The 26,544-nt window shown below is 39.3% G+C and overlaps 1 protein-coding gene across 5 annotated transcripts; it reads left to right on the top strand.

Moving 5' to 3' along the window:
- On the top strand, nt 1-26,465 carry ampd2b (adenosine monophosphate deaminase 2b). Of its 5 annotated transcripts, none has more exons than XM_059503643.1 (18): nt 1-246; nt 11,931-12,052; nt 12,152-12,282; nt 13,089-13,157; nt 13,241-13,349; nt 17,776-17,965; nt 18,720-18,846; nt 18,977-19,066; nt 19,426-19,555; nt 19,661-19,855; nt 21,071-21,202; nt 21,293-21,456; nt 21,856-21,982; nt 22,368-22,531; nt 22,736-22,856; nt 23,210-23,383; nt 23,496-23,606; nt 25,185-26,465. In XM_059503643.1, the coding sequence occupies exons 1-18, from the start codon at nt 168-170 to the stop codon at nt 25,398-25,400; spliced, it is 2,451 nt and encodes an 816-aa protein (XP_059359626.1). In that variant the 5' UTR covers nt 1-167; the 3' UTR covers nt 25,401-26,465. The 5 variants fall into 5 exon arrangements, with proteins under 5 accessions (XP_059359626.1, XP_059359625.1, XP_059359624.1 ...); XM_059503642.1 differs by having other exon boundaries at nt 11,928-12,052; XM_059503641.1 differs by lacking the exon at nt 1-246 and adding an exon at nt 5,784-5,889 and having other exon boundaries at nt 11,928-12,052.
- Nucleotides 26,466-26,544: the final 79 nt, after the last annotated feature.

The raw sequence follows: 26,544 nt of genomic DNA, 5'->3' as shown, positions 1-26,544 counted from the left end.
CCACTGCAGCATCCGAAGAGCAGGGATCTCTCTTTCACACACACAAATGAACATCCTCCTTACTGCAGTCAAAGCCCCTCTGGACCAAGTGTGTGCCCCCCCGCTAGGAATCCTCAGTGTCTAAATCAACCAGTGTATTGTCCGTCTCTGGTGAATCTCAAGCCAAAATGTCTTCTAAGCTACCTTCAGGCAAACCCACATCCCCTTTCAAGAAGAGAGGCAGCCTGCAGTACACAACCAGTGGAGGTAAGTGTGTTTATTCAAAAACAATATGGATTTATAAAAGTGTGTGTGTGTGTGTGTGTGTGTGTGTGAGAGAGAGAGAGAGAGAGAGAGAGAGAGAGAGAGTGCGGTAGAAATTTAATAGAAAGGAGAACAGAATATGTCATTATGTGTACATTTGTACATGTACATTTGTATATATTCAACATATTTGCATGTAAGTTCCTCTCATTTGATTCTTATATGCCAGTTGTTCGGGAGAGTTTCTGTAATCCAGCTTCTGTATAATGTAGAAACTTTTATACCTGTTGATATAAGGAAAACTGTTGCAGCTTTTCAAGACTATATGCTCTTTTTTTGTCTCTCTTTTTCTTATGGGTCCAAGAAGAGCTAAAACTAATACTTTACATGAATGTTTTTCTCTTTGAAATGGAGTAATAGCTCCTGGGTCTGTATTTGATATTTCTCTGATGCGCAGAAAGAGGAAGTTATGTATTATACATAATTTTCTTAGCCATAATCACATTGGCACTACTTAGCTGATTGTGTTTATGACCACAACGCCTCAATTGCTGAATAAATTCATCCAGATAATGTTCCTGATTCAATTGCAAGAAAGCCAGACAAGGGAAATCAAACATGCACCAGTTACAGTCTAGACCACATCCATAAAATGCATGCAACACTGTTTGTGGTCAGGCCAGCATTGCATAAGGCTTACATAAGATCCGATCCAAAAACCATTTCACACCTTTCTCTCGCAGAAAAACACAAACACTTTACTTAAGTGTTGCATGTATTCATTAGACATTTGTGCCTCTGATGAAAACCTGAAACAGTGTTATTCAAAATGCATTTATCTCTGGCTGAGTGCAAAACCAGACTCGTTTGACTTTCGAGAGCCCGAGGCAGAAAACATTATCAAAAAGCATCTTCTCCACAGAGATGGAGAAATTAAATGAGCGTAGAGGCATATTCCTGCTGTCTTTAAAAAAAAATGATGCAAAATTGAAACCACACAGTTCCTGACAACCACAAAACAGTTCACGTTCACATGTACACATGCAAATAATAAATTATAGCCACTGCTTTGCTTAAAATGAAAAGTCCTTTAAACAGTGTTTTTTGTGACACTACAACATGCAATATTTAAAATTCCTCTCACATTTCAGCAGCAATCAAGTGTCTGATTACTGAAAGGCTGCGTGCGCTTTTACTGTGGCTCATTCTTGACATGTTAATCGACTCTAAATATGCAAATGCATGGCATGATTTAAAAGACCGCAGTAAAAAATAAAAGGTTTGGATAAATGTTCCATTTTGTTTCTTTATTATAATATTTTATAAAACATTTGGACTTAAGTAATCAGTCAAAATACTGATTGATATGTAGTAAAAATATTTTATAACTATTGACTATTTATCATATTGACCAAAATTATGGTGCATCCATAGGTTTTTTTTATTCTTACAGGTTTCAGCATCATAAAGCGAACATGTTTCTTTGCATTTACCTTATAGGCTCTAATAACATACCTTGAATAACCTTTGACTAACATTCTGTTTAACCTCCCAGCATTCAATGTACAATGATATTGTTTGTTTTGATTTTATTTATAACCGCTATGAGTGTTTCGCCATGAGTCACTTGAGGTTTGTACACAGAGCTCTTCCCATTATGTCACTTGGGACCCTGTCTCTGTTACATTATGTTCGCTCAAATGTTTCATAACCTTCTCACTTTTTTCCTCTGATCAATGAATGGAAAAGATAAGGCTGACCTTATTGACTATGATTACTTAAACTATCCTTAAAGGCACAGATGTTTGTTAGTAGAGATAAGATGAGAATGTTAGTGGTATAACTTGATCATAGTCGAAGTTCATGTTTCAGCCTCTAGATTTCTGTATAACACACATCACGTTGCAATGCTTTAAACATTGACCCCGTGGCACCTCCCTTTGCCTTCAGTGTGGTATGGAAGAGGAGGGCTTCTTTAAAGAGCCCTTTTACTGCCTCCCCCTCAGCCACCATATTGCTACTATTTAGAGTTGTTTTTTTCCAAATCCACCCAACCCTTTACTTCCCAAGATTCCCAGGGACTTCACTGATGAGGTGGGAAGTTTATGGATTCTTAAAGACTCTTGTGCTTTTATAAAAGGGTAGTTAGACTATTAATATGTGTAGGTGTATATGTAATTGTGTACTGTCAATTGCTTGTGGATTGAATTAAGACAGTAGTTGTGAAAGTCAGTTGAAAGAATGAGTTTTTCTATGATCGTGCAATCCAAAGAACAGACAGTTTAACATTGTCCACTAGGTGGAACTAGCGAGACATTTTTCCAAGCAAGCATACTTGATATTCATTTGCTTTGTCTCAAGATTTTAAATGTGCGTTTTTTCCCTGCTTCTATTTGTTTTCTTGGAGTGTTCTTATCTACTGTACAATTTAAAGTAAAAAAAAAAAAAAATTATATATATATATTAATTTAACAAATAAATGCAAATATTGAAACTAATGGGTAAAACTGGCTTCAGTGGGCTATATTTGAAATGCTTTACAATTTTTTAAGGGAAAGGCCACCCGAAAATAAAAATTATGTCATAGTTTATTCACCTTCTTATTTCAAACCACTATTCCATAATGCATGAGGCATCATTTCTAGTTCATATTTGGTTCTTAATACATTCAATTTGTATTAGTGTGCATGGACATTAGCATTAATCTAATTAAGGCTGATATAAAAGTATTGTTCATTGTTAGTTCATTTTTAACTAACCCTAACAATATATACAGTGCCTTGCAAAAGTATTCATTTTTTCATTTTTATATTGCAGCCAACTGCTTTAAACTTTTACCCACATCAATCTACACTCCATACATCATAATATGTAGACAAAGAAAATAACAGGTTTTTAACATCTTTGCAAATGTATTTAAGGTAAAAAAAACTTGAATGATTCTATTGCATAAGTATTCATACCCTTATCTGGGGACATTTGAAATTTAGTTCAGGAGCATTCATTTTGCTTGTACAGTAAATGTTAACACACTTTGAGTGAAGCTAACCTGTGGCAAATTCAATTGAATGGGCATAATTTTGAAAGGCACACGCATCTTAATAAAAGGTCTAACAACTAAAAATGCATATTAGAGCAAAGACCAAGCACTGAAGGGCTGTGGTTAGTGTGGTGACCAAGAACCTGATAGTCACTCTAGTTCAGCTCCATGAACACATGTGGAGACAGGAGAAACCTACAGAAGGACTTAATCCTCTCTTGCCAAAAAGCACCTAAAGGACCCTCTGACTGTGAGAAACAAGATTCTCTGGTCTGATGAAACCAGCTCTGCCTATCACCTGCAGAGTACCATCCCAAAAGTAAAGTGTGCTGGTAGCAGCCTCATGCTGTGACGGGGGACTGAGGGACTCATCAGAGTAGAAGAAAAGCTCAATGCACCCAAATATAGAGATAGCCTTAAAGAAAACCTTGTCCAGAGCATTCAGTACCTCAGATTGGGCAGAAGGTTCACATTCCAACACGACAAGGACCCTAAGCACAAAACAAGAGTGGCTTATAAACAACTCTGTGAATGTCCTTGAGTGACCCAGCCACAGTCTTGGATTGAATCCAGTCAAACATTTCTGGAGAAACCTGAAAATGTGTGTTCTCCCCCATCTAACCTGACAGAGCTTGAGAGGTGAACAGGTGAGCTGAAGAATGGCAGATAATTGCAAAATGCTGATGTACATAGCTTGTCGCTATCACATCATACCAAAAATACTTTTGTAAATACCCCAAAAATAGGCTGTAAAGGTGCATCAGCTAAGTACTGAGTTAAAGGGTTAGTTCACCCAAAAAAATGAAAATTAGCCTGTGTTTTACTCACCCTCAAGCCATCCTAGGTGTATGTGACTTTCTTCTTTCAGACGAATCCAATTGGAGTTATATAAAAAATTTTCCTCTCTCTTCTAAGCTTTATCATTGTAGTGGTCGGGTGTTTCTGTTCAACAGTCCAAAACACGTTGAATATAGCGTGTGCATTCGTAATAAAACGTGCCTCACATGGCTCTGGGGGGTGAATGAAGGCCTCCTGTAGCGAATCTATGCGTTTTTGTCAGAAAAAAATATCCATATTTTGAACGTAATAAAAACCTTTCTATAACTTCCGCTATCTGTCATACATGGAAGCAGTTCAGGCAGATGAGGTACGATGTCAGCGTTGCATGATTAGTGACGAACACAGAGAAGCAAAACACCAGTCATGAATTAGAAGCACAAAATAAGAGAAAATGTAAAGAAAAATGTCAGATTTTGAGAAGACTGTTTTTCCTTGGCTAAAGGAAACTATGCTTCCTTAAAAGAAATCTTGAAACTACCATATCTCAGAGGCACACACATCAGACAAAGTGTTTGAAATCTGGATATTTGTCTTACAAAAACGCATGGATTCACTACAGAAGGCCTTTATTTATGCCCCAGAGCCGTGTGAGGCACGTTTTATAATGGATGTGCACGCTTTATTTAACGTGTTTTGAACTGTTGAACAGAAACACCCGACCACTACAATGATGGAGCTTAGAAGAGGCAGTAAAATTTTTTATGTAACTCTGATTGGATTTGTCTGAAAAAAGAAAGTCATATACACCTAGGATGGCTAAAGGGTGAGTAAAACACAGACTAATTTGAATTTTGGGGATTAAGTTGTGACTGTTTTTGCTTTGCCATTATTTTGTATGGAGGGTATACTGATGTGGAAAAAAGTAATTTAAAGCAGTTTAACATAATGCTGCAACATAAAATGTGAAAATTTTATTTTATAAATTTATTATTTTATTTTGCTTATTTTATTTTATTTCCCCCAAACAAAGGCCTTCAATCACAGGAAAATAAAAAAATAAAATAAAAAAAAGCAATTGGTCTCAAGAGGCTCACAAAACCTCATCAGTGCAATCTTTGTCTCCTTTTCTCTCTCTGATGTTTCCATCAAAGCCTTTTTCCTCTAAAAGAGGAGCAGGATTCAGGGATGCTATTGTTCCCTCTGATTAAACAGCTTCAGATGATCCGAAACACCTCTCAACCCCTCTGGATACAAGAGCAGAATCATTTACACTCTATATAGGTTTCTATGGGCTTAAGCGACAAAGCAGATAACACTTCATCCACAGTAATGCTCAGCTCAATATTCTGTTGACAGTGATGGTTTGGTGACAGCTCCAGTAAAATAGCTCGTGATGACTGTTTAAATGGGTCAGATCTTATATCAGTCTCGTCGTCCAAAACTAGTTTCTTATTCTGTTAACAACAAAATCAACCAAAAATTGTTTTGAGATGACCTCTATTTCAGCTTCCAAGGGAGTCTCTCTTTCTCTGTCCTTTTCTCAAAACATCCTCCAGCGTTTTCGCATGCACTGCAGTCTAACGCGTCACGGAGGTGAAGGACGGGGGGTGTAGAGAGACACTGTCTAGCTCACTCTGTCACAGAGACAACACAGTGATGCTGTTGAGCTCCCCTGCCCCTCAAGACCAAGTGGTATGGTCCAGCCATGTGTCAGGGATATTTAAACGAGAGGGGGATGACAGTGGCTATAGCCCAGACAGCTGGCAGGAACCAGGAAGAGGAGGGAGGGGAGAGTGGATGCTTCGGCTGCATCAGCTGTGTTTACTGTATGTATGTGGGACAGACTGAATCACAAGACAATGTGTGTGTGTGTGTGTGAGTGAGTGAATAAATGAATGACAGGCATGCTTTGCTGGAGACATGCGTTGGTTTAGAAAGTGTAGCTTTGTGTTTGCTACATGTTCTTTCTGTCTCTCTTCTTTTATTCTGCCTGCCTTTTCTGACCTGTTTTGGGAGATTTCCAGCAATAATTTGCACGCATCCTTTCATCTGAGATGTTTATTTCCTTCTATGCCCTTTCATTCTGTGTCTCTCCATCTCTAAGCTCTCAGCTGTGTTGCTGTCAGCTCATGTTTTTCCCTCGGGAGTCTTGCACTTGTGTGTGTGTGTGGCTGAAAGACGGTGCGTGGATATATTGATTGTCCTCAGTATTGTCCTGTTTTGAAGGTGTTATGGTTAGCGTTGTGTTTCACAGGTGACACAGTTGAAGGAGTAGTAGGGAAGGATGCTGATTGGATGTGTTCTGTGTATGAGATTGTGTCTGTTTAAAGGAAAAGAGGTAATGAGGCCTCCAAACCCTACTGGGAAATCCAGTTTGAGCTGGTCGATGTGTTTGGGTTTCTAATAATTTAGGTACACACTGGTGGATAATTTTGGGTGATCAGCAAACCAGCTACCAAGCTTGATTTAGCGTGACCAGTTAGAAACCATTTACCGTGTTCCAAAACACAACGATTTTTCAACAGGAAACCCATGGACAGGAGTTTATTATTCTAAATGGAACACTGCAAGCTATAGTTGTAGTCATGTGATTTCACATAAACCTTGAATGTGTTTCATATTTTTATGTTCTCTGCCAGTTCCAGTTTAATTTACACCTATCTTGAAGGGTCATGTCAGGTGTTAAGTGAGTGAACAAAGGGATGCACATTAGGTTGCCATGGTGACAGTGACTGGCCCTGATTGGAGTTAGTGAGGTAACCGTAATCCTTAGTGTGGCTCGGTTTTGCTCAGGATTTCATGAAGTATGTCACTGTTTGCATTAGAACCAGCCGGTAATATAATTTTAGACCACATATTAGGTATTGTAAGACAAGACAGCTTCCCCAATTATGTTTGTATAACCTATTTCTGCATTTATGGAACATATGAGATGTTTCATTATCTGAACTTTTATGATAATACTAAATGCTGTAAATATACAGTACAAATGTTTTTGAAAAAAGCCTCTTATGCTCACCAAAACTGCATATATTATATAAAAAATGAAAAAAAAAGAAAAGAAATATTAATATTGTGAAATATTATTACAAAAAAAACTGCAATACAAAAACATCACATGAAAACCTTCAAATAAACTAATAGATAAGAACAATGTACAATATAGTAAAAAAAAAACATATTAAAAGATTTTAAAGTATAATTTAGTCCTGTGGTGGCAAAGCTGACCTGTCAGCAGTCATTACTCCAGTTTTCAGCATCACATGATCCTTCAGAAATCATTTTTATATGCTGATTTGCTGGTGATAACAGTTGAGCTGCTTAATATTTTTGTGTGAACTGGATACATATTTTTCAGGATTCTTTGTTGCATAGAAAGTTCAAAAGAACAGCATTTATGTGAAACGGAAATCTGTTAGTGACATCTTAAATGTCTTTTTGATCAATTAAATGCATTCTTGCTGAATAACAGTAGTCATTTCTTACTAGTGCACATGCATGATATTTGATAGAAAACAGAATGAATTCAAATAAAATGTAATTAAACATTTATTAAAATGTAATTAATTTCAAAAGCTAACATTTAAACCTAAAATATTATTTCAAATATAAAGCAGATAAATGCACAAATATTACCCAACTTTCAAATGAAAATGAATTTGTTGCTGAGCAGGATGGTGTCTAACTTACAAGCAAGCCTATCAGTGGGTCTGATCTTTGACCTCAGCTCTTGCACTGGTCATTCTAGTGCTGCTCTTATCTCTCAGCTCTATATCTCACTACAGTGATTATTCTTCTCTCTATGGCATTTATAGACCCTCATTCTAGAATGTTTACCATCAGAATCAATAACTCCATTACCTGTGTTGTGTAATTGCACGGTTGAATCTCTTCCGTACCCAGTAGAGGTTAGCCACTCTGACTGGTTTTGAGTGTTTTTTCTGATTTGCTGTTTGTGTAGTGATCCTGGGGGTTTGGTGGTTATGTAACAAGCATGAAACTACCAAAATAACACACGTGAGAAGATTATACACAAGCCAGTGGATATAGCAGTCTCTACTTCTGTCTTTGCATTGTTCTATACACGCACATGCACATCAAAAATCCTGACAAAATCTCTTGCTTTACTCTTTTTTATGCTTTAGCTTTCATTGAAGTGTAAAATGTGTAGGCCGTGATCGTGTGGAGGTAAAAGAGAAGTGTGAAAACCCAGAGCGTGATTATAAGTGTGTGAGGTTGTGTGTGTGCATCTCATGCTGTGTCTGTCTGTGTTGTGTGCTAATGAACTGTCATTGTCATAATTAGTCAACCCATCTGGCCATGTGAAAAGGCCACACAGATTTTAGCAGTGAGTTCATTTCCAAGACAATCCTGTCGGTAATTACCTTCAATAAACTCACTGATAAGTATGTTGCACATTAACTTTGCCAGAACAGTAAAACAATGAGCAGGGCCTTATAAAGCATTATGTAAACTGCAGTAGAATGAGGGTTAGTATAACATGACTCCATTCCGGCAGCTATGGGCCACATCCGCTGATACCAAACTTTAAATTATTCAGTTCTGCTACTCTTGTTTGTGTTTGAGCGCTGTGGATAATTACATGGCAGTGGTTCGTACTTAGTACTGGATTCTCAGCAGGCGGATGGCGATTCATACTTTCCGTTGGGAGAATGCGTGTATTACATCAAATTGCATTGTTATAACAAAGTGGTTGTTATTGAGGTTATGAATAGGAATCATGGTAAAGCTCTAGAAAAACAACAGACGTCAGTCCCTTAGGGGATGACAGTGACTCCAGTTTGTTTATTGAGAAAGTATTGTATCCTCAAAATCTGCTGTATTTTAACAAGCCAACCAATGTGTTTTATCTACTCAAACCATGTTTATTATGTCACAGTGCATTTTATGCACATTAGTCTGGAGTACATATTTTGATCTTTTTTAACATGATACCCGTGCACATCCCATCATCGGTTCTCTTTTAGCAGTTCAGTCAATGTACCATGTATTGGTTTATTTTGCATCAGAGGGAGTGTCAGGCACGTTTATAAACCGAATAATTTAAGTAATTTGTGGATTAGTGCATACTGGAGACACGAACAGTTTCAAATGATTCAGTTCGATTTGGTGAACTGGTTCGACCGGTTCACCAAGAAGATCCGGATAAATAGAACGATTCGTTCGCGATCCGGACATCATTAGACAAGACAAAACCAATAAAACCCATTACAAAACATGCATTTGTTGCATCCATTGGGGACATAATTACTGCTTATAATGACTTATACTGTCTTTTTACGCGTAACATTGCGTATCGTCCTGCTTAAACAAAAAACCAAGTCTGCTTTTATGATTAGAGAAACGACAAACAACAAGCACTACTCAACACTGCTCAAAACTGGCGTTTGAATCATCATTGGCAAATTATTTAAATATCAAAAACATACTTACAGACTGTGAGTCAGGAGCGCCAGACTGTCTTTGCAAAGTTGGAACTGCCCCACTTCATAGAAACCGCCTTTGTGCCACAGATGCATTGTAGGCTCTTGCTTCAGGAAACAGTCCTTGTCCTCCATAAAATGCGCTGCACACAATATTTGGGTTGAACTGTTCTGGAACAGTGTTGTAAATTCAACTTAACCACTAATTTCTAGTTATGTCCTCTCTTGGAAGACCAAACAAAGTAGTTTTGCTTTCACAACGAAACACACAGTGTCTTCACAACATAGCAGCAATACTAGCAGCAACAATACTACAGCGATAATAAAAGTAACGCGTTCTTTCTTTTGCGAACATTTGGGTGGTGTCATGCAAATCTTCCCACATCATGATGTAGACATGTGGGGGCGTGTTAGAATGAGCCGTTTTATGTAGGCGTGGTTGACTCTTAACTTTTATATAGAATATCACTTTTGATTTGAGACTTTAGTCTTTGCATCTTCACAGAACTTCTTTATGCACCAAGAGCTTGTAACACTTCAAAGCGAAAGGAAACATTTAAATCGCATCATATGACCCCTTTAAACTTTTTTTTTAATATTCTGAAAATATTCACTATTGTTTTTTTAATATCCGGATATCTCAGTCACATTTACGTTTTGCTTCTCGATTTGAATTTATTTTAACAATGTTTTATTTAAGTAGGTTAAGGTATTTTTTTGTTAAATAAATTTTTTTTTTAGTGTAGTGCAGTATCTAAACAATCCAGTGTCGATGAGGAAGTCATATGGTTTCATTTTCATGAGTAATTCATTAAGGGTGGAGCTGTATAACCAGGAGATCAAAATAGCTTTTCATGATGATGGATTTCTCTCATGCTTAAAATGGGAAGTTTCAGCTCTTTGTAAAACGGTGATGAATAAGTCCGTATACCAACTTTTGAGCTCAGCATATGATCTCAGGACGAATTCAGGTCCAGAAAACAACTGTTATCTGTATTTTGACTACTGCAGATCTATACTGTAGCCCACACACTAGTAGCTTGCTCTGAAGTGCTGCTACTGTAACTGTTTTTGAAATTGTGCTGATGGGTGCAACTATAGGAATCCATCTATACTTTGCTCATTTCCTGTGTGCTTTCACGGTGGAACGAGATGTCCAGTTCTCTGCAGTGCTTAATTATTTATCAGGCTTATGAATATTTGATCAAGCATCAGGAAGATTGATATCACTCACGGGAACTATGGAACTCGAGCAGAAGGGACGAGCTTCACTTGCTAAGTAAAAGTGTTGAAAGCATTTGTTTGTGAAGCACAATATTGTGACCAGTGTTGGGGGTAACACATTACACATTTGTGTTTCATTTTTGTTATCACTGAATCGTGTTGAACATGAATTTACATTTCCTTCAGCCTGAGACGTATTCATTTCACTTTAATTGTGAAAGGGCTTTTATATTTGTAAAAGAAGAACTTTTTATATATCAAAAACAAATTAGCAAGATTTAAAAGTCACGTAATGCATTACTTTCCATAAAAAGTAACTAAGTAATGTAATTAGTTACTTTTTTAGGGGGTAATGCAATATTGTAAAGCATTACTTTTAAAAATAACTTTTCGCAACACCGAATGTGATATTACAATATTTCTGATCTGTGAGAATTTTACTTTTGCTTATACCATACTGGAAAAAAAATAATTCAGTATTTTGGCTTTGTTTTCTTGTGAAAATATCTATAGATCCTTAGTCAAAATATTTAATAAAATGTTATCTTAATTATTTATGCTTAAACAATTATTCCCAATATGATTTAATTCTTACATTTTAAAATAAAAAAAAATAAAATAAAAGAGTTGTTTTAAATCAAAATAATATTTAAAAATAAAACTGTTTTTAACTGTATTTTAATCAAATAAATGCCACCATGGTGAGCATAACAAACTAGTTTCAAAAACATTCTTAACATGCAAGCATTTTAATATCTAATTCTCAGTATCTTATTTTAAGTAGCAAATTGATCTTGTTTTAAAAAGGTTTGGATATTGATTGCTGTGACTTTTTGCAGTGTAGAAATGCTATACTTTGAGTGGGCACTAGAACTATTTTGTCTGTAATTGCCCACAAGTTAAGTGGGCATACTAAGACTGAGGCAAACACACTCACATACAAACTAATGCCTTCCACCTAAATGCTCCATTGTTTAGTGAGACAAACGGTTGTGGATCTTCAGCAGCTTTCTGATCCTGCCTTTCTCTGGACAACAGAAAAACAAGGCTAAATAAAATGGATCACAATGTATTGCCATTTTTCCTCAAATGTTTTCTTCATATTCACTTCTAAAAAATCAAAACGTTTTTAAAATGAAAGCCAGTCATGCCATCTATGCTGAAGTATAAAGATCTTTTTCTCATGATCATTCTAGTAGATCTCCGTGTTGGCCGACACCTCCTCACATCCCAGTATTCTTTGCCTGGCAACCCTGTAACCAAGCACAGCCACATTGACCTGCGCACATCCATGGATGGCAAATACAAAGAGATTGCAGAGGTAAACAATGCTGCAATCAGAATAATCACGATGCTTGACTGAATTTTTGGTGTTTGTTTCTGCTGTTATGTAAATGAGTGCTTAATTGTGTGTGTTTAGGAGCTGTTCTCCCGCAGCCTGGCGGAGAGTGAGATGCGGAGCGCTCCATATGAGTTCCCTGAGGAGAGCCCTATTGAGCAGCTGGAGGAGAGGCGGCACCGACTGGAGCGGCAAATCAGCCAGCATATCAAGTACTACATCCCATCATGAAACTTACAATACACAATATTTGTAACCTAAAACTCCACATTTTCCCTAACCCAAAATTCTCTGTTCCTAGAGCCAGATAGCCAGCAAACTTTTAATGTCAACATAAAGCTGAATGCTAGTAAAGCTAGTCAACCAATGGATGTATACACTTGTTAGTTAAAAGGATAGTTCACCCTAAAATGAAAATTACCTCATGATTTACTCACCCTCAAGCCATCCTATGTGTATTTGACTTTGTTCATTCAGACTAATACAATCAGAGTTATATATATTAAAAATATCCTGGCTCTTCCGAGTTTTTTAATGGCAGTGAATGGCTGTTGATATTTTGAAGTTCAATAAAGTGCATCCATCCATCATAAAAAGTACTCCACATAAAGGCCTTCTGAAGCGAATCAATGCACTTTTGTAAGAAAAATATCCATATTTATTAGTCTTACAGTACATGAGAGTATAGTTTCAGAGGATGAAATGGGTGTAAGCTCTGGTGAGAATATGCTAGAACCAAGTTTTGTTTACGGCAAAGGAAAAACCAGTCTCCTTGTGGCTTATTTTAAAATCCTCTGTCATTTTACTTCATTTTCTCCATTTACCTTGTTTTGTAGTTTTTTGTACCAGCAACTGAAGCACAACATACATGCTGATGTCCAACTGTACTAGTCTTTTCAGCTGGGCATGTGTAATAAAAAATTAACTTGTGCCAATATTAGTCCTATACATTCGATGCTCCGTATGCACATGTGACCTTTGACCCACAGTAAGTTAATTAAATGCCATTTCTCTTAAGGTTTGAGCCTGATATCCTGCTGCGAGCCAAACAGGACTTCATGAAAACTGACAGTGCGACAGATCTGGAGTGAGTGTCTTTAAGATCATTCATGTGAGATACAGTGTTTTTTTTAACTAGTATCAGCATGCTGTACCTTTACTCTGTCTCAGGTATATGAAAGAACAAAGCCAGCCTCCCAAAGAACCCTATCCCGAGAGAGAGCTCGTCCCTGAGAGGGAGTATCAGAGAGTCGCCATCTCTGGAGAGGAGAAATGTGGGGTAGCAACAGCTCGGTTTTTCACTTTGCTGTTTTTTTTGTTATACAAAAACAAGCTGTTGTTGACAGAGCTAAAGTGGACACTACAGACATTACATAAACTCCTGAGGAAGAACGTCTCGGTTACGTATGGTAACCCTCGTTCCCTGAAGGAGGGAACGGAGACGCCACGTCGGTGACCGACGAATATGGGATATCGCTTCGATAGACCAATCTACTTTGAGTGTAAACTAAACGAGCCAATGCACATTGGCATGCAATTATTGCATCCAGCTGCCGCTGATCACTGCGTGAGTATAAGAGGGCAGCAGGTGCAATGCATACCAGTTTTTCGCTGAGGAGCCGAGCCGGGGACCCGGCAGCTCAGCGGCGGTACAGCAACCATGGCGACGGGACGTGGTGTCTCCGTTCCCTCCTTCAGGGAACGAGGGTTACCATACGTAACCGAGACGTTCCCTTTCAGTCGGTCACTCTCGACGCCACGTCGGTGACCGACGAATATGGGATCCCTATCAAAGCACCATGGGTGCTGCCCCTTCCAGTGCCCTGTGCGAGCCGCCTGCGCCCCTATTAGGTGTAGGCCGGGGCTCAGAACAAGTAGCTCCACTCACCATTGTCAAAGCACTACCTCACTGGGTGAGATTGGATAACACTGGGAAAACGTACCCGGTCCCGCTTGGAGCCGGGACGCTGCGGAAGCCCCATCCTTCCCGAAGGAGGTCTCGGAGGCAAATACACAAATAGCATCCGTTTAGGAGTATGAGGAGAAATTTGAGGTGATTAAAACCCTCTTGGGAAGGCAGAAGTCTGCCGGGGAAACACGGGCTCTAAGGCTATACCGTGGACTATACACATATGAGTACCGCTTAGGTCTCAATATGGAACCCACCCTTCCATGGTTCTCACGGATTCATCATGAAGGTCTGGCGCCGGATGTTCCGCCGCGTCCAGCTACTTAGGGTGATGGAGGATCTCAACAGGGTCTACAATACGGACACTCTGGAGCGGTCTAAGCAAGCCGACACTAACCGGGGCCTCTCAGTGCCACTACCCGTTTGAGGTGAGAACACAGGAGGATACCGGCTCTACACGAAGGCTATAGAACCTAGCGAACGTGTTAGGGGTCGCCCAGCCCGCAGCTCTACAAATATCTGTCAGCGAGGCGCCACGAGCCAGCGCTCAGGAGGATGCAACACTTCTAGTTGAGTGAGCTCGCAACCTGAACGGGCAGGGCACACCCTGAGCCTGATAAGCCAGGGTTATGGCATCCACAATCCAGTGGGCCATCCTCTGCTTAGAGACGGCACTCCCCTTCTGCCGGCCTCCGTAACAGACAAAGAGCTGGTCTGAGGTCCTGAAGCTTGCAGGTTCACCACTTGGTCTTTGAAGGGTGTAGTGGGAACCTTGGGCACGTAGCCAGGCTGGGGCCTCAGGATTACCTGGGAGTCAGCCGGCCCGAACTTTAGGCACGAATCGTCGACCGAAAATGCATGCAGGTCCCCTACCCTCTTGATGGAGGCCAGTGCAAGCAGGAGCAGAGTTTTCAATGAAAGAAACTTTAGCTCAACTGAATGCAAAGGCTCGAATGGGCCCTCACTGGGGGAAACGCATACTTGCGTAGGTCCCGCGGCCAGCTGTGTGCCAGTGCGTCCGTGCCGAGAGTTCCCTCGGTCAGGGAGTATAACAACTGGCAGTGAGAGGTCTCTGGAGAAGCAAACAGGTCGACCTGAGCGACTCCGAACCGTCTCCAAATCAGCTGGACCGTCAGGGGATGGAGTCGCCATTCTCCCGGGAGCATTGCTCGAGACAGCTCGTCGGCTGTATGATTGAGCAGGCCTGGAATGTGAATGGCACGAAGTGACCTCAGAACCTTCTGACTCCAAAGGAGGAGGTGGCGAGCGAGTTGTGACATGCGACGGGAGCGCAGACCACCTTGTCGGTTGATTTACGCAACGGTCTCAGTGTTGTCCGTTCGGACCAGCACATCCTTGCCTCATAAGAGACCTTTGAGACGGTTCAAGGCAAGTTGTACTGCTAGCAACTGCTTGGACCCGGTGAGTGCCACGCTTCCACGCCCACCTCGGGACTCGGCCATAAAGCCAGTGCTGGAGCGGTCTCATATGTAACAGGCCGAGCGGTGTAAGTGCCGCCGCGGCCGCCATATGGCCCAGGAGCCTCTGAAAAAATTTCAGTGGGACCGCTGTCCTGCCCTTGAACGTATTCAAGCAGGCTAGCACCGACCGCGCACGTTCCTCTGTGAGGCGTGCTGTCTGTTCGACCGAATCCAACTCCATACCAAGAAAAGAGATCCTCTGCCTCGGCAAGAGTTTGCTCTTCTCCCAGTTGACCCGAAAGCCCAGCAGGCTCAGGTGCCGGAGCACCACATCCCTGTGCTCGCACAACTGATCTCGAGACTGTGCTAGTATCAGCCAATCGTCTAAGTCGCTCGGAGCGCGAGGTCAGTGGCGGTTCGGAGCTCCTTTAGAACTTCCGGGTCATGACCACCCTTGTGCAGGTCCTTCAGTGCCTTAGCCTGGTGCACCTGCAGTAACGCCATGGCGTGTAAGGCAGAAGCAGCTTCCCCGCAAGCCGTATAGACACTGCCGGTCAGACCAGACGAGTGCCTACAGGCCCGGGAAGGAAGCACCGGGTCTCCACGCCAGGAGGAGGCGGACTTAGGACACAATTGCATCGCTACCGCCCGCTCTACCGACGGGATTCCCGAATATCCCTTTGCTGCACCGCCATCGAGGGTGGTGAGGGAGGAGGAGCCCACCGGACGGTTTCTGGCAGTAAAAGGTGCCGTCCACGACCTGGTGAGCTCATCATGCACTTCCGGAAAGAAAGGCACTGGGGTGCGGCGCTGAGAACCAGCGCGCGCCACCCCGAGAAACCAATCATCCAGCCGCAAGGGCTCGGGACGCGGTGGAGGATTCCACTCGAGCCCTACCCTCTCGGCGGCCCGGGAAAGCATAGCTGACATTTCGGGGTCCGACTCAGGCCTTGCCACCGTCCCAGAGGGTGGCAGCGCAGCTGAATCTTCTTCTGACAGCTCTCCCTCCGATGCTGAGATCGACATCCGGTCGGGGGGAGGCCCACTGGATACCACTGGTACGCTCGTTGTAGAGGGCCCAGTGCGTTCCGTGGGTTGCTCCACTGGATCGGAGGTGCAAGAGGAGCGGTGGTCCCCAGAGGGTTGGTTGGACCAATGTGCATTGGCTCGTTTAGTTTACACTCAAAGTAGATTGGTCTATCGAAGCGATATCCCATATTCGTCGGTCACCGATGTGGCGTCGAGAGTGACCGACTGAAAGGGAACCAAGTTTCACACATTCCCACTCAAATACACAAACTCTTGAGGGAAGCATGAGGTGACCGCAACACAGCTGAGGGAGGAGCTGAAAGAAACAAATACAGAATATTCATAGTAAATAAATAAATAAAACATTTTAGAACAGCTTTTTACTTTTTTTCACCTAAAGTGCTGTGTATCTTGAAGAGAAATGGACTTATTGACACTATACTGTAAAACTGTCTCCTGAGAAAGGTTAGAAAGATGTAGATAGATTTAGGCATCACACCTTCAATTTTACAGTCGATACTGATACTCAGAAAAACAATACAATTACAAACGTGATATTATTTTAAAATGAGTAAAATTATTAAAGTAAATATTCAGTAACTTTCATTTCAGACACAATATTGTAAGGAACCTTTTTAGTTTTGAAAAAGAAATTAGTTTTAAAGTCAAAGTATACGGCTGAGCATCTCAAGCATTTACCAGACAGACTTTAAGAAATGAGGTTTCATTTTTGAATGAATCAGTGTTTTTAAACTAATCGATTGAGTGAAAGATTCAGTGATTCACTTAAATTTAAATATTTCCTCCCTGAATGAAACATGATGCTTCCATACTATATACGTAGTATGCAGAAAACAGTATTTGGCAATAAAGCATCGCAACTGACACTAGTAGGTCCCATGACAGCGACAACATGGTGGATGTAGTATGTCCAAATTTAATTCATACCCATATTCATACTTTATAGAATGCATTTTTGTAATGGTTGTGAAGTAAGTTAAAAACTAAATGTGCTAACTTCCTATTGTACAGCAAATGACTTTAATAAGTAGCTTCAGTGTTTTTTAATGAAATTATTAATTGAATGAATCATTGGCCAACACATACCTAACTGAATGAATCAGTACTGTTGAACAAATCGTCTGAGTGAATGAATCACTGACCTGCAGAAAGGGGTCACTGAAAAATCCCCATCTCTGATAGATAGATAGATAGATAGATAGATAGATAGATAGATAGATAGATAGATAGATAGATAGATAGATAGATAGATAGATAGATAGATAGATAGATAGATGGGCAGACAGACAATGTTTGAGTTCGTCTTCTTCTCTCACACACTACAGGTTCCATTCACTGACCTACTGGATGCTGCTAAATGTGTGGTCAAAGCTCTGTTCATCAGAGAGAAGTACGTCTCTCTGTCCATGCAGAGCTTCTGCAGGACCACAGCACGTTACCTGCAGGAGGAGCTAGGTGACCGACCTCTGGACCTCGACACCTTCGAGGAGATGCCGGAGTCCTCTGTATCTGCAGGTGGGTTGAACCAGAGTTTTCTGAAGCATGTATTCTGAGGATTGATTTATGTCCGAGAACCAGGACCTTATACTCAGAATGTACAATAAATGGAAAAGTTGAAGATTGTAAATAGAGACACACTGGATTGATCTGCATGTAGAGTGGAATAATTTACAGCAGAATGATTTCATGGAATTTAACTGTTAACTTAATATTAATACCAGGTGTTTTGTTTGCAGATTCAGAATCTGTTTATGAACCACAGATGATCAGTTAAACCACAGCGCTTCTGCCCATTAAAGCCATAGTCATAAAAAATTACATTTTGTCATCATTACCTCCACAATTACAAAATATAACAAAGTGAGGAACAGAAATAAATATTTTTTTTAAATAAAATCATTTTTCATATATAAAATCATATATAAAATCAAATCTTGACATCAGCCCTAGCTCTACTTGATTTGGTCATGGGAAAATAGCAAAGCTCTGTTTATGAAATAGTCAGATATTTCAAATTCATTTGTTAAAATAATAGAAAACAGTTATTTCAAATTGTAATAATATTTCACAATATTACTGGTTTTACTGTATTCTTGGTGAAATAAATGCAGGATTGGTAAGGATAAGAGAAGACTTCTTTCAAAAACATTAAAAAAAAACTTTGTTAGGTAAGTGTTTTTTTTTCTTTTTTGGTGGTGGTGGTGATCAGTATTCAGAAAATAGGACGACTGAATATGTTTCTCTCTCTTTAATCATATGTTCTCCATAGATGCAACGGTCCACCCACCGGTGTCAGAAACCCACCCCTATGAGGGGCTAGACCCTGCCAGCATGCCCCCAGGTTTGGGCTACACTTGCAAGATGGTGGATGGTGTTGTTCATGTGTACACGCAGGAGTAAGACTTCTTCCTGTTTACCCACTAACCATGTAAACATTATCAACAGTGATACATAATTAAAATATTTTTGGAAAGTGGTGGTAGTTGTACTTTCTTTTTTAATATATTCTTTCTCAATGTCCATCAGTTCCTTAGAGCTAGACTTGCCGTACCCAGACCTGCAGGAATACATAGCTGATATGAACATGATGATGGCGCTCATCATTAACGGGCCAGTGTAAGTTGTCCTAAACACTGTGAGGTTTGTTTCCATTCTGATGCAGCAGAGTCAGGAAAAGATGATCAAATTACTGATTGAAACGGCTCATTCTGTAAACCTGAGCTGATCCCTGAGTGAGCTCCTTTGCTTGATTGAAATCATTATGCACTGACCTCAGTTTGAACCTGTGGATGAAATGTAAAAATAAACCCATCCTCACTGTTATAAAGATGTGTAATTAATTTGTAATATGATAAATGTCACGAAGATGAAGAAGTGGAAAAGTCTGATTAAATCTGACCCTAAAAATAGCCAGAACTGCTCTGATCTGCCTTAGGTTTGGCATATGGATTCCTGATTGCACATTTTTCAAACAGGAAATCTTTCTGCTATCGCCGGCTGCAATACCTCAGCTCCAAGTTCCAGATGCACATTCTCTTAAACGAGATGAAAGAGTTGGCAGCACAGAAGAAAGTCCCTCACCGTGATTTCTACAACATCAGGAAGGTCTGCTGTCCGCACAAATATGTTTCATTGAAGTTCATTAAATTTATTAGGAAAAATCTGATTATTTGATCAATCACTATTGAACTTTGAGGTCTTGACCTTCAGGTGGACACACACATCCATGCCTCATCCTGTATGAACCAGAAGCACCTGCTGCGCTTCATTAAAAGAGCCATGAAGAAATATCCAGGTGAAATCGTCCATGTAGAACAAGGCCGAGGACAGACTCTATCAGAGGTGTTTGAGAGCATGAACCTGACGGCCTTTGACCTCAGCGTAGACACTCTGGATATGCATGCGGTAAGAACTGTAGAGGTACTGTACTGTAGTTATACACCTGCCATGAGTTGTTGGGAAAATACTTCTACCATCACCAGCAATTAGACATAATAATAAACAGAAGAAATAAACTGAATGTCCACTTCACTTGTGAATATGCTTAAAATGTTTGGGGTCTGCAAGACTTTAACATTTTTGAAAGAAATATCTTGTGTTCACCAAGATTTAATTAAAACTACTGGAAAAACAGTAATATTGTGTAATATTATTATGTTATTGCCATTTTTGATTCGCAAAGCTGAATTTTCAGCATTATCACTTCAGTTTTCAGTGTCGCATGATCGTTCAGAAATCATTCTAATATTCTGATTTGGTGCTCAAGAAACATTTTTTATTATGAATTTTGATAACGTTTTTATTATCAACAGTTGTGCTCCTTCATAGTTTTGTGAAAAAAATATTATAATGCCTTAAGAATACCCTTATAATGTATTATAAATACGGGCTTCATAGAAAGTGTTACCAAATATTTTTTTCATGGTTCTTAGTTGAATAGAGTATTTAAAATAGAAATATTTCATAACATTATAAATGTCTTTGCTGTCACTTTTTGTCCATTGTTGAATTTCTGTTATATTAATTTCTTCTAAAAAAAAAAAAAAATTAACGACCACAAACTTTTGATTAGTAGTGAAAGTAGTGCTTGGTATGTTCTGTCTTGTCGACTTAATTATTCATTAAAACCTTAATAAAGTGACTATTAACAAAATATGAGCATAAAAGAACAGAAAACTGAAATAACACAGAACCGTGAAATAGTTTTAAAAGAACTTAGTTGTTTCCCAGTAGATGCCAAGGAAAATATTCAGTGGGAGTTCCAGACTTCATGAGTTTGTGTGGGATCTAGGTCACTCTCACTCCAAATATGTTGCACAGAGTTGCAGATGCAGTCGCGCAATCTCAGCAGGTTTACACTTAAGTGAGAACTGAATAAGCTGATGAATGACCTGTTGTTCTCTACTCAATGCAAACTGTGGCTCTACATGAATGCTGTACAACATTGCACACAGTTTATTGGGTCCCTAAACCATGTGAATCAAAATCTTTACTAAAAGAGATTTATTCTCTAAATTGTATGTGGAAATAATTGGGCAACATTGAAGAAATTGTTTTGGAAGGGAAGATGAGGGGAAAAAAACTTTTTTAAAGATTAAAAATATTCTCTCTTTCCTGTAGGACCGCAACACGTTTCACCGCTTTGATAAATTCAACTCCAAATACAACCCCATTGGAGAGTCCATCCTCCGAGAAATCTTTATCAAGACTGACAACCATGTTGAGGGGAAATACTTCGGGCACATGATCAAGGTATCTACTCCATATAACCTTTGAGTTAGACCAAACAAACGTATGGTAAAGTGCGCCCCCTGCTGATAGTAGTAAATTGGTGTATTTCAGGAGGTGATGGCGGACCTGGAGGAGAGCAAATATCAGAATGTGGAGCTGCGGCTCTCCATCTACGGCCGCTCACGAGATGAATGGGATAAACTGGCTCAGTGGGCTGTCAAACACAAAGTTTATTCAGATAACGTGCGCTGGCTGGTGCAGGTGCCCCGGTTATTGTGAGTACTTATTATTTAATTATTATGTGAAGTAGCAATTTATTATCTGATGTCTACAGTAGGCCTAAATCTTTGATCAAATTAAGAAATACAAATATTTACACTCTTGTTTTGGGTTGGTAAGATCTTATCATTAGCAATGTTGTAAAGCGTTGTGCTAATTCATATTTTTGTGGATACCACGATATATTTTTTCACTTTTGATCAATGTGTAAATTTTCAGACCCCAAACTTTTGAAGGGTGTTATTATTATTACATAAAAATCACTTTAAATTAAGCACCTAAATAATTGGACATATTTCCGAAATGAAGAAAAATATTTTCACTGAACAAAATATACAAGTGAGACTACATTAAAGCCATCACTGACATAACAAACCTGTTTCTTTCCTCTACAGTGATGTGTACCACACCAAAAAGCAGCTATCTAACTTCCAGCAGATGCTAGAGAACATCTTTATGCCTCTGTTTGAAGTCACAGTCAATCCCAGCAGCCACCCACAGCTACATCTCTTTCTGCAACATGTGAGTGAACTTTTAGTAATGTAGTAAACCTTGTTTTAGTGTAAATAAATATGTAAATTGGTGTGGAGTGGAAGCATATTTGATTTCACACTCCTTATTCCCAGCGGTTAAAGATCTGGCCTGTAAACTCACAGAATCAAACATTTAGCTCATACATTTACAGTATTACTGTCCCTATACAACTACTGTAAATTGCTTTGTAAGGTGCTTTAGATAAGAAAGAGTCTGCCATTAAAGTTTAACATTTGTGGTTAAATCAAACATCCCACTTTACTCCAAAAATATGCATCCATCCATATACTCCCTTTATGTTAAAATTAGACTGTCAACAAGTATGATCACAGTTGCAGTGTACTGTAAGACTGAATGTTGATGTGCCCTTTAGGTTGTGGGGTTTGATAGTGTGGATGATGAGTCCAAACCTGAGCATCACATTTTTAACCTGGACAGTCCAAAACCTGTGAACTGGACGGTTGAAGACAATCCTCCATACTCATATTATCTGTACTACATGTATGCAAATATGACTGTACTCAACCATCTGCGCAGGTATTTGATGCACCCAAGTACACATTTACTTACCACAATAAATCATATTAATTAAGGTAAAAATGTATGCATTTAATACTGATTTTCAGATTTTCTTCTTTGAAAGGTGGATTAAAAGCAATGTGTATGTTACTGAATTTAAAGCTGTTTTAGCTCCAGGATAAATGTGGTTAAATGGTTAAATGTCATCTCTTTCTACAACAGGCAAAGAAACTTGAATTCATTTGTATTGCGTCCACACTGTGGAGAGGCAGGGCCTATTCACCACCTTGTGTCAGGATTTATGCTATCAGAAAATATTTCCCATGGCCTGCTTCTAAGAAAAGTAAAGAAACTTTACATACTTATACTGAATTTAGCTTGTCCTTGAAAATCTGTCCTGCTCAGATATAAAGAATGTTCATATTTTACTTTTTAGTTTTTTTTTCATGATTGTTTAGTATCAGTCCAATGAAGTAAACAAACATAACAGATGCTTTTTGAAAGGCGCCAGTATACAACAGCCATTCAAACATTGATATCCTTTCTTCAGCTTTGACCTATAGTGAACAATTTTGATAGAACAACATCATGTCTTTTCACACTGGATATTTTAGAGCTAATATTCTCATCTTAAAAGTCAAGAGCTTATCGTTCCACCCAGAGCTTTAGAGTGAGGTGTTTGTGTATTTTCCTCAGGCTCCTGTACTGCAGTATCTGTATTACCTGGCTCAGATCGGCATCGCCATGTCCCCACTCAGTAACAACAGCCTTTTCCTCAGTTACCATCGGAATCCTCTGCCTGAGTACCTGTCTAGAGGCCTCATGGTGTCTTTGTCCACTGATGACCCACTGCAGTTCCACTTCACAAAGGTTACAAGCCGAACTATAACATCAGATATTATGTTTTTAATTGCATCTGTTAGGTCTGTAATGTGTTTGACCTAGTGTGTGTGTGTGTGTGTGTGTGTGTGTGGCTGTTCAGGAGCCGCTGATGGAGGAGTACAGCATCGCTGCTCAGGTGTGGAAGCTGAGCTCATGTGACATGTGTGAGCTGGCCCGAAACAGTGTCCTCATGAGTGGATTTTCTCACCAGGTGCTCACATCTACACATACACCTCTGTTAGCATGGCAGAAGTCACTTTTGTGTTGTTTAGTAAACTACACATTTTACTTTCACTATTTTGGGAACACTTGACCATAAGGTTAAATTTGTTAACATTAAAGCACAAGGTACGATGGCCTAAAAATGTTATATTCATTTTGTTCATTTCTACGCACACTACTTTTTTTAAAATAATACTTTTATTTAGCAAAGATGCATTAATTGATCAAAAGTGACTTGGGAGTGAGTCAACATATGGCACAGTTGTGCTTCGGGTGTCCCGAGATTGAATCTCCTTACAGGCTCTTGGTGCATAAAGAAGATTTGTGAAGTTGCAAAGACTAAAGTCTCAAATCCAAAGAGATATTCTTTACAAAAGTTAAGAGTCAACCACGCCTACATAAAACGGCTCATTTAAACATGCCTCCACATGTCTACGTCACAATGTGGAAATATTTGCTTAACACCACCCAAATGTTCACGCAAAGAAAGAAGGCATAACTTTTTCTCATGTTGCCGCCGCTGCCATGTTGTGAAGACACTGTGTTTTGTTGTGAAAGCGAAACTACTTTGGTCTTCCCTGTTTGTATAAAGTGGGGCAGTTCCAACTTTGCTTCATACTCACAGTCTGTAAGTGCATTTACATATTTAAATAATTTGCTACTGATGATTCAAACGCCAGTTTTGAGCAGTGTAGAGTATGCTTATTGTTTCTCTGATCACAAATGTAGACTTGGTTTTATGTTAATGCGGCGCGATACTGAACACAATGCGTCAAAAAACAGTATAAGTCATTAAAATCAGTAATCATGTCCCTACTGGATGCAACAAATGCCTCGTTTATAATTGGTTTTATTGGTTTTGTCTTGTCGTGCCGGGACACAGGGCATCACAGTATGGTGAGGGGCATAACATTTCCATCACATGCTTGAGGTATGTGGCCAATCACAAAGCATTGAACCTTTTTTGTTTTTTGAACCTTAAACCGCATAAACACATTGTATTACACCAAATACACCCCAAAAAATGTAAAGTAGTTGATGTAGTGATGTTTTTTTTAACTACACCATATGACCCCTTTAAAATCATTAAAAATCTTACCAAGCTTTTGAATGGTGGTACTCAACTGGTGTGTCATGTCCAATAAATCAATTATGGAAAGCAGGGTAAAATAATACTTTATTTCTCACTAAAAAGAAACTTTAAGACACTCACTTTTAAAAGGGAGGATAAAGTTCTCATATATCTTGTTGTTGTGGCAACCAATTTGGTTCTGCACAACAGTATATATTGGCTCAAGTCTATCTGTCTCTAGTCAAATTACAGTACAGTAATTAAAAGCCAGCATAAGCAAATTGCATAACATGACCTCATTCTCTAAAACCCTGACCAAAACTACAGTGAATAAAGGAAAATATGACTCAGATTATTTTACATTATATATGGCTTCTTTTGCATTGACTTTATGTCAAGTGTGCATCCTGAAGCCAAACCACTGATGAAGACAATTAAAATACAAGTAATCAAAGAGAAAAACATATCTAATGCATGCACATGTCTTGTGTCCAGGTGAAAAGCTATTGGCTGGGGCCGCATTATCTCAAAGAGGGGCAGGAGGGCAACGACATCAGACGCACTAATGTTCCAGACATCCGAGTGGCGTACCGCTTTGAGACGCTGTGCGAGGAGTTGAATCTGATCACCCAGGCTGTGCGGTCAGAGGAGCTGGAGACGGTTGAAGAGCAGGGCTCCCTGAGCATGGATGCAGGACCGGCCAGACGTTAGCGGTGTCATACACTCTCAATTATTCACCCAGTACTGAATGTGAGTGAAAGGTTGATTCAGGGAAATGTGACACAGTCCTACTGTGTTTGATTCCGCTGGTGTTCAACTAAATGTTTTTATTTGACTTTATTTAGGTATTTGCTAGAAATGTCCTGTTGTTTTTTTTGGTTGTGAAGTGCAGGTTTAAAGGTCTCATTGCTAGGAAGCAAAGAGAATTTGCACAAAGGAAATGCCAATGTTGTGTTTGAAAAAAGCACATAAACATTTTGCAGAATACCAACTGGAAACACTTACAGTATCTGTGAACTATTAGATTGCTCCAGATATCCAGTCAAGCATCAGGAAACCCCATAAGTCTCCCCCTCTGTTACTGTGGACCTTACACTGTCCTTAACCTGCAGTCCAGCATGAAGATCTGTGAAATGGTTTACACTATCATAGATTATAAATGTTTGGTGTCGCTTGTACACTTGCTCTGAACGCTAACAGCCATAAACATTTGTTCTTTGGCTCAAGTATCTACGCACGTCTCTGCCATGAGCCGTCAACATCCTGTCATTTTAGATGGATTTTTATCTCTTTTATATTCTTGATTTGAACAGGTTCTGTTCTAATAAGTTTATTATTGTGATATTTGTTTTATAGTGCTTGTAACCTTTGTCATTTGACCATTTTTATGTGTGTCTGTAATTGAATAATTATTAGTGCTATTTATTGTCAATTAAACATGATAATATCAAAGTAAAGTTTATTTTTCCTCTGTATCTCAAAATTAAAATATAATTCTGAGAGTCCGTGGATGTAATATTGTACATATACTATTCACTGTATTTTTCAAAGCATAAGTAAGCTGCAAGATTTTTAACCGATATAGAAAAATAACTAGAGCAATAACAATGTAAATAGTGAAACTATTTTTGTTATAAACCAGTGTGTTTTGTGCTTTTGACCAGCTTTTTTCCCTGTGCCCTTTATCCTTGTAGTGTTGGGACTGTAACTTATGCCTTAACTTAGTGCATTAAAACATCAGATTTATAATGACTTGCATGTTGGATCACATTGCTGTTTGGTGCAGATTCATTTTTAATATTAGTTTTTAATCAAATAATTGTAGGGTTTTGGTCGTTTCTGAAAATCTGGGAAA

Source organism: Carassius carassius, chromosome 21 (assembly GCF_963082965.1).
Source record: "Carassius carassius chromosome 21, fCarCar2.1, whole genome shotgun sequence".
NCBI lineage: Eukaryota > Metazoa > Chordata > Actinopteri > Cypriniformes > Cyprinidae > Carassius > Carassius carassius.
This window is presented reverse-complemented; position numbering and strand designations above follow the sequence as displayed.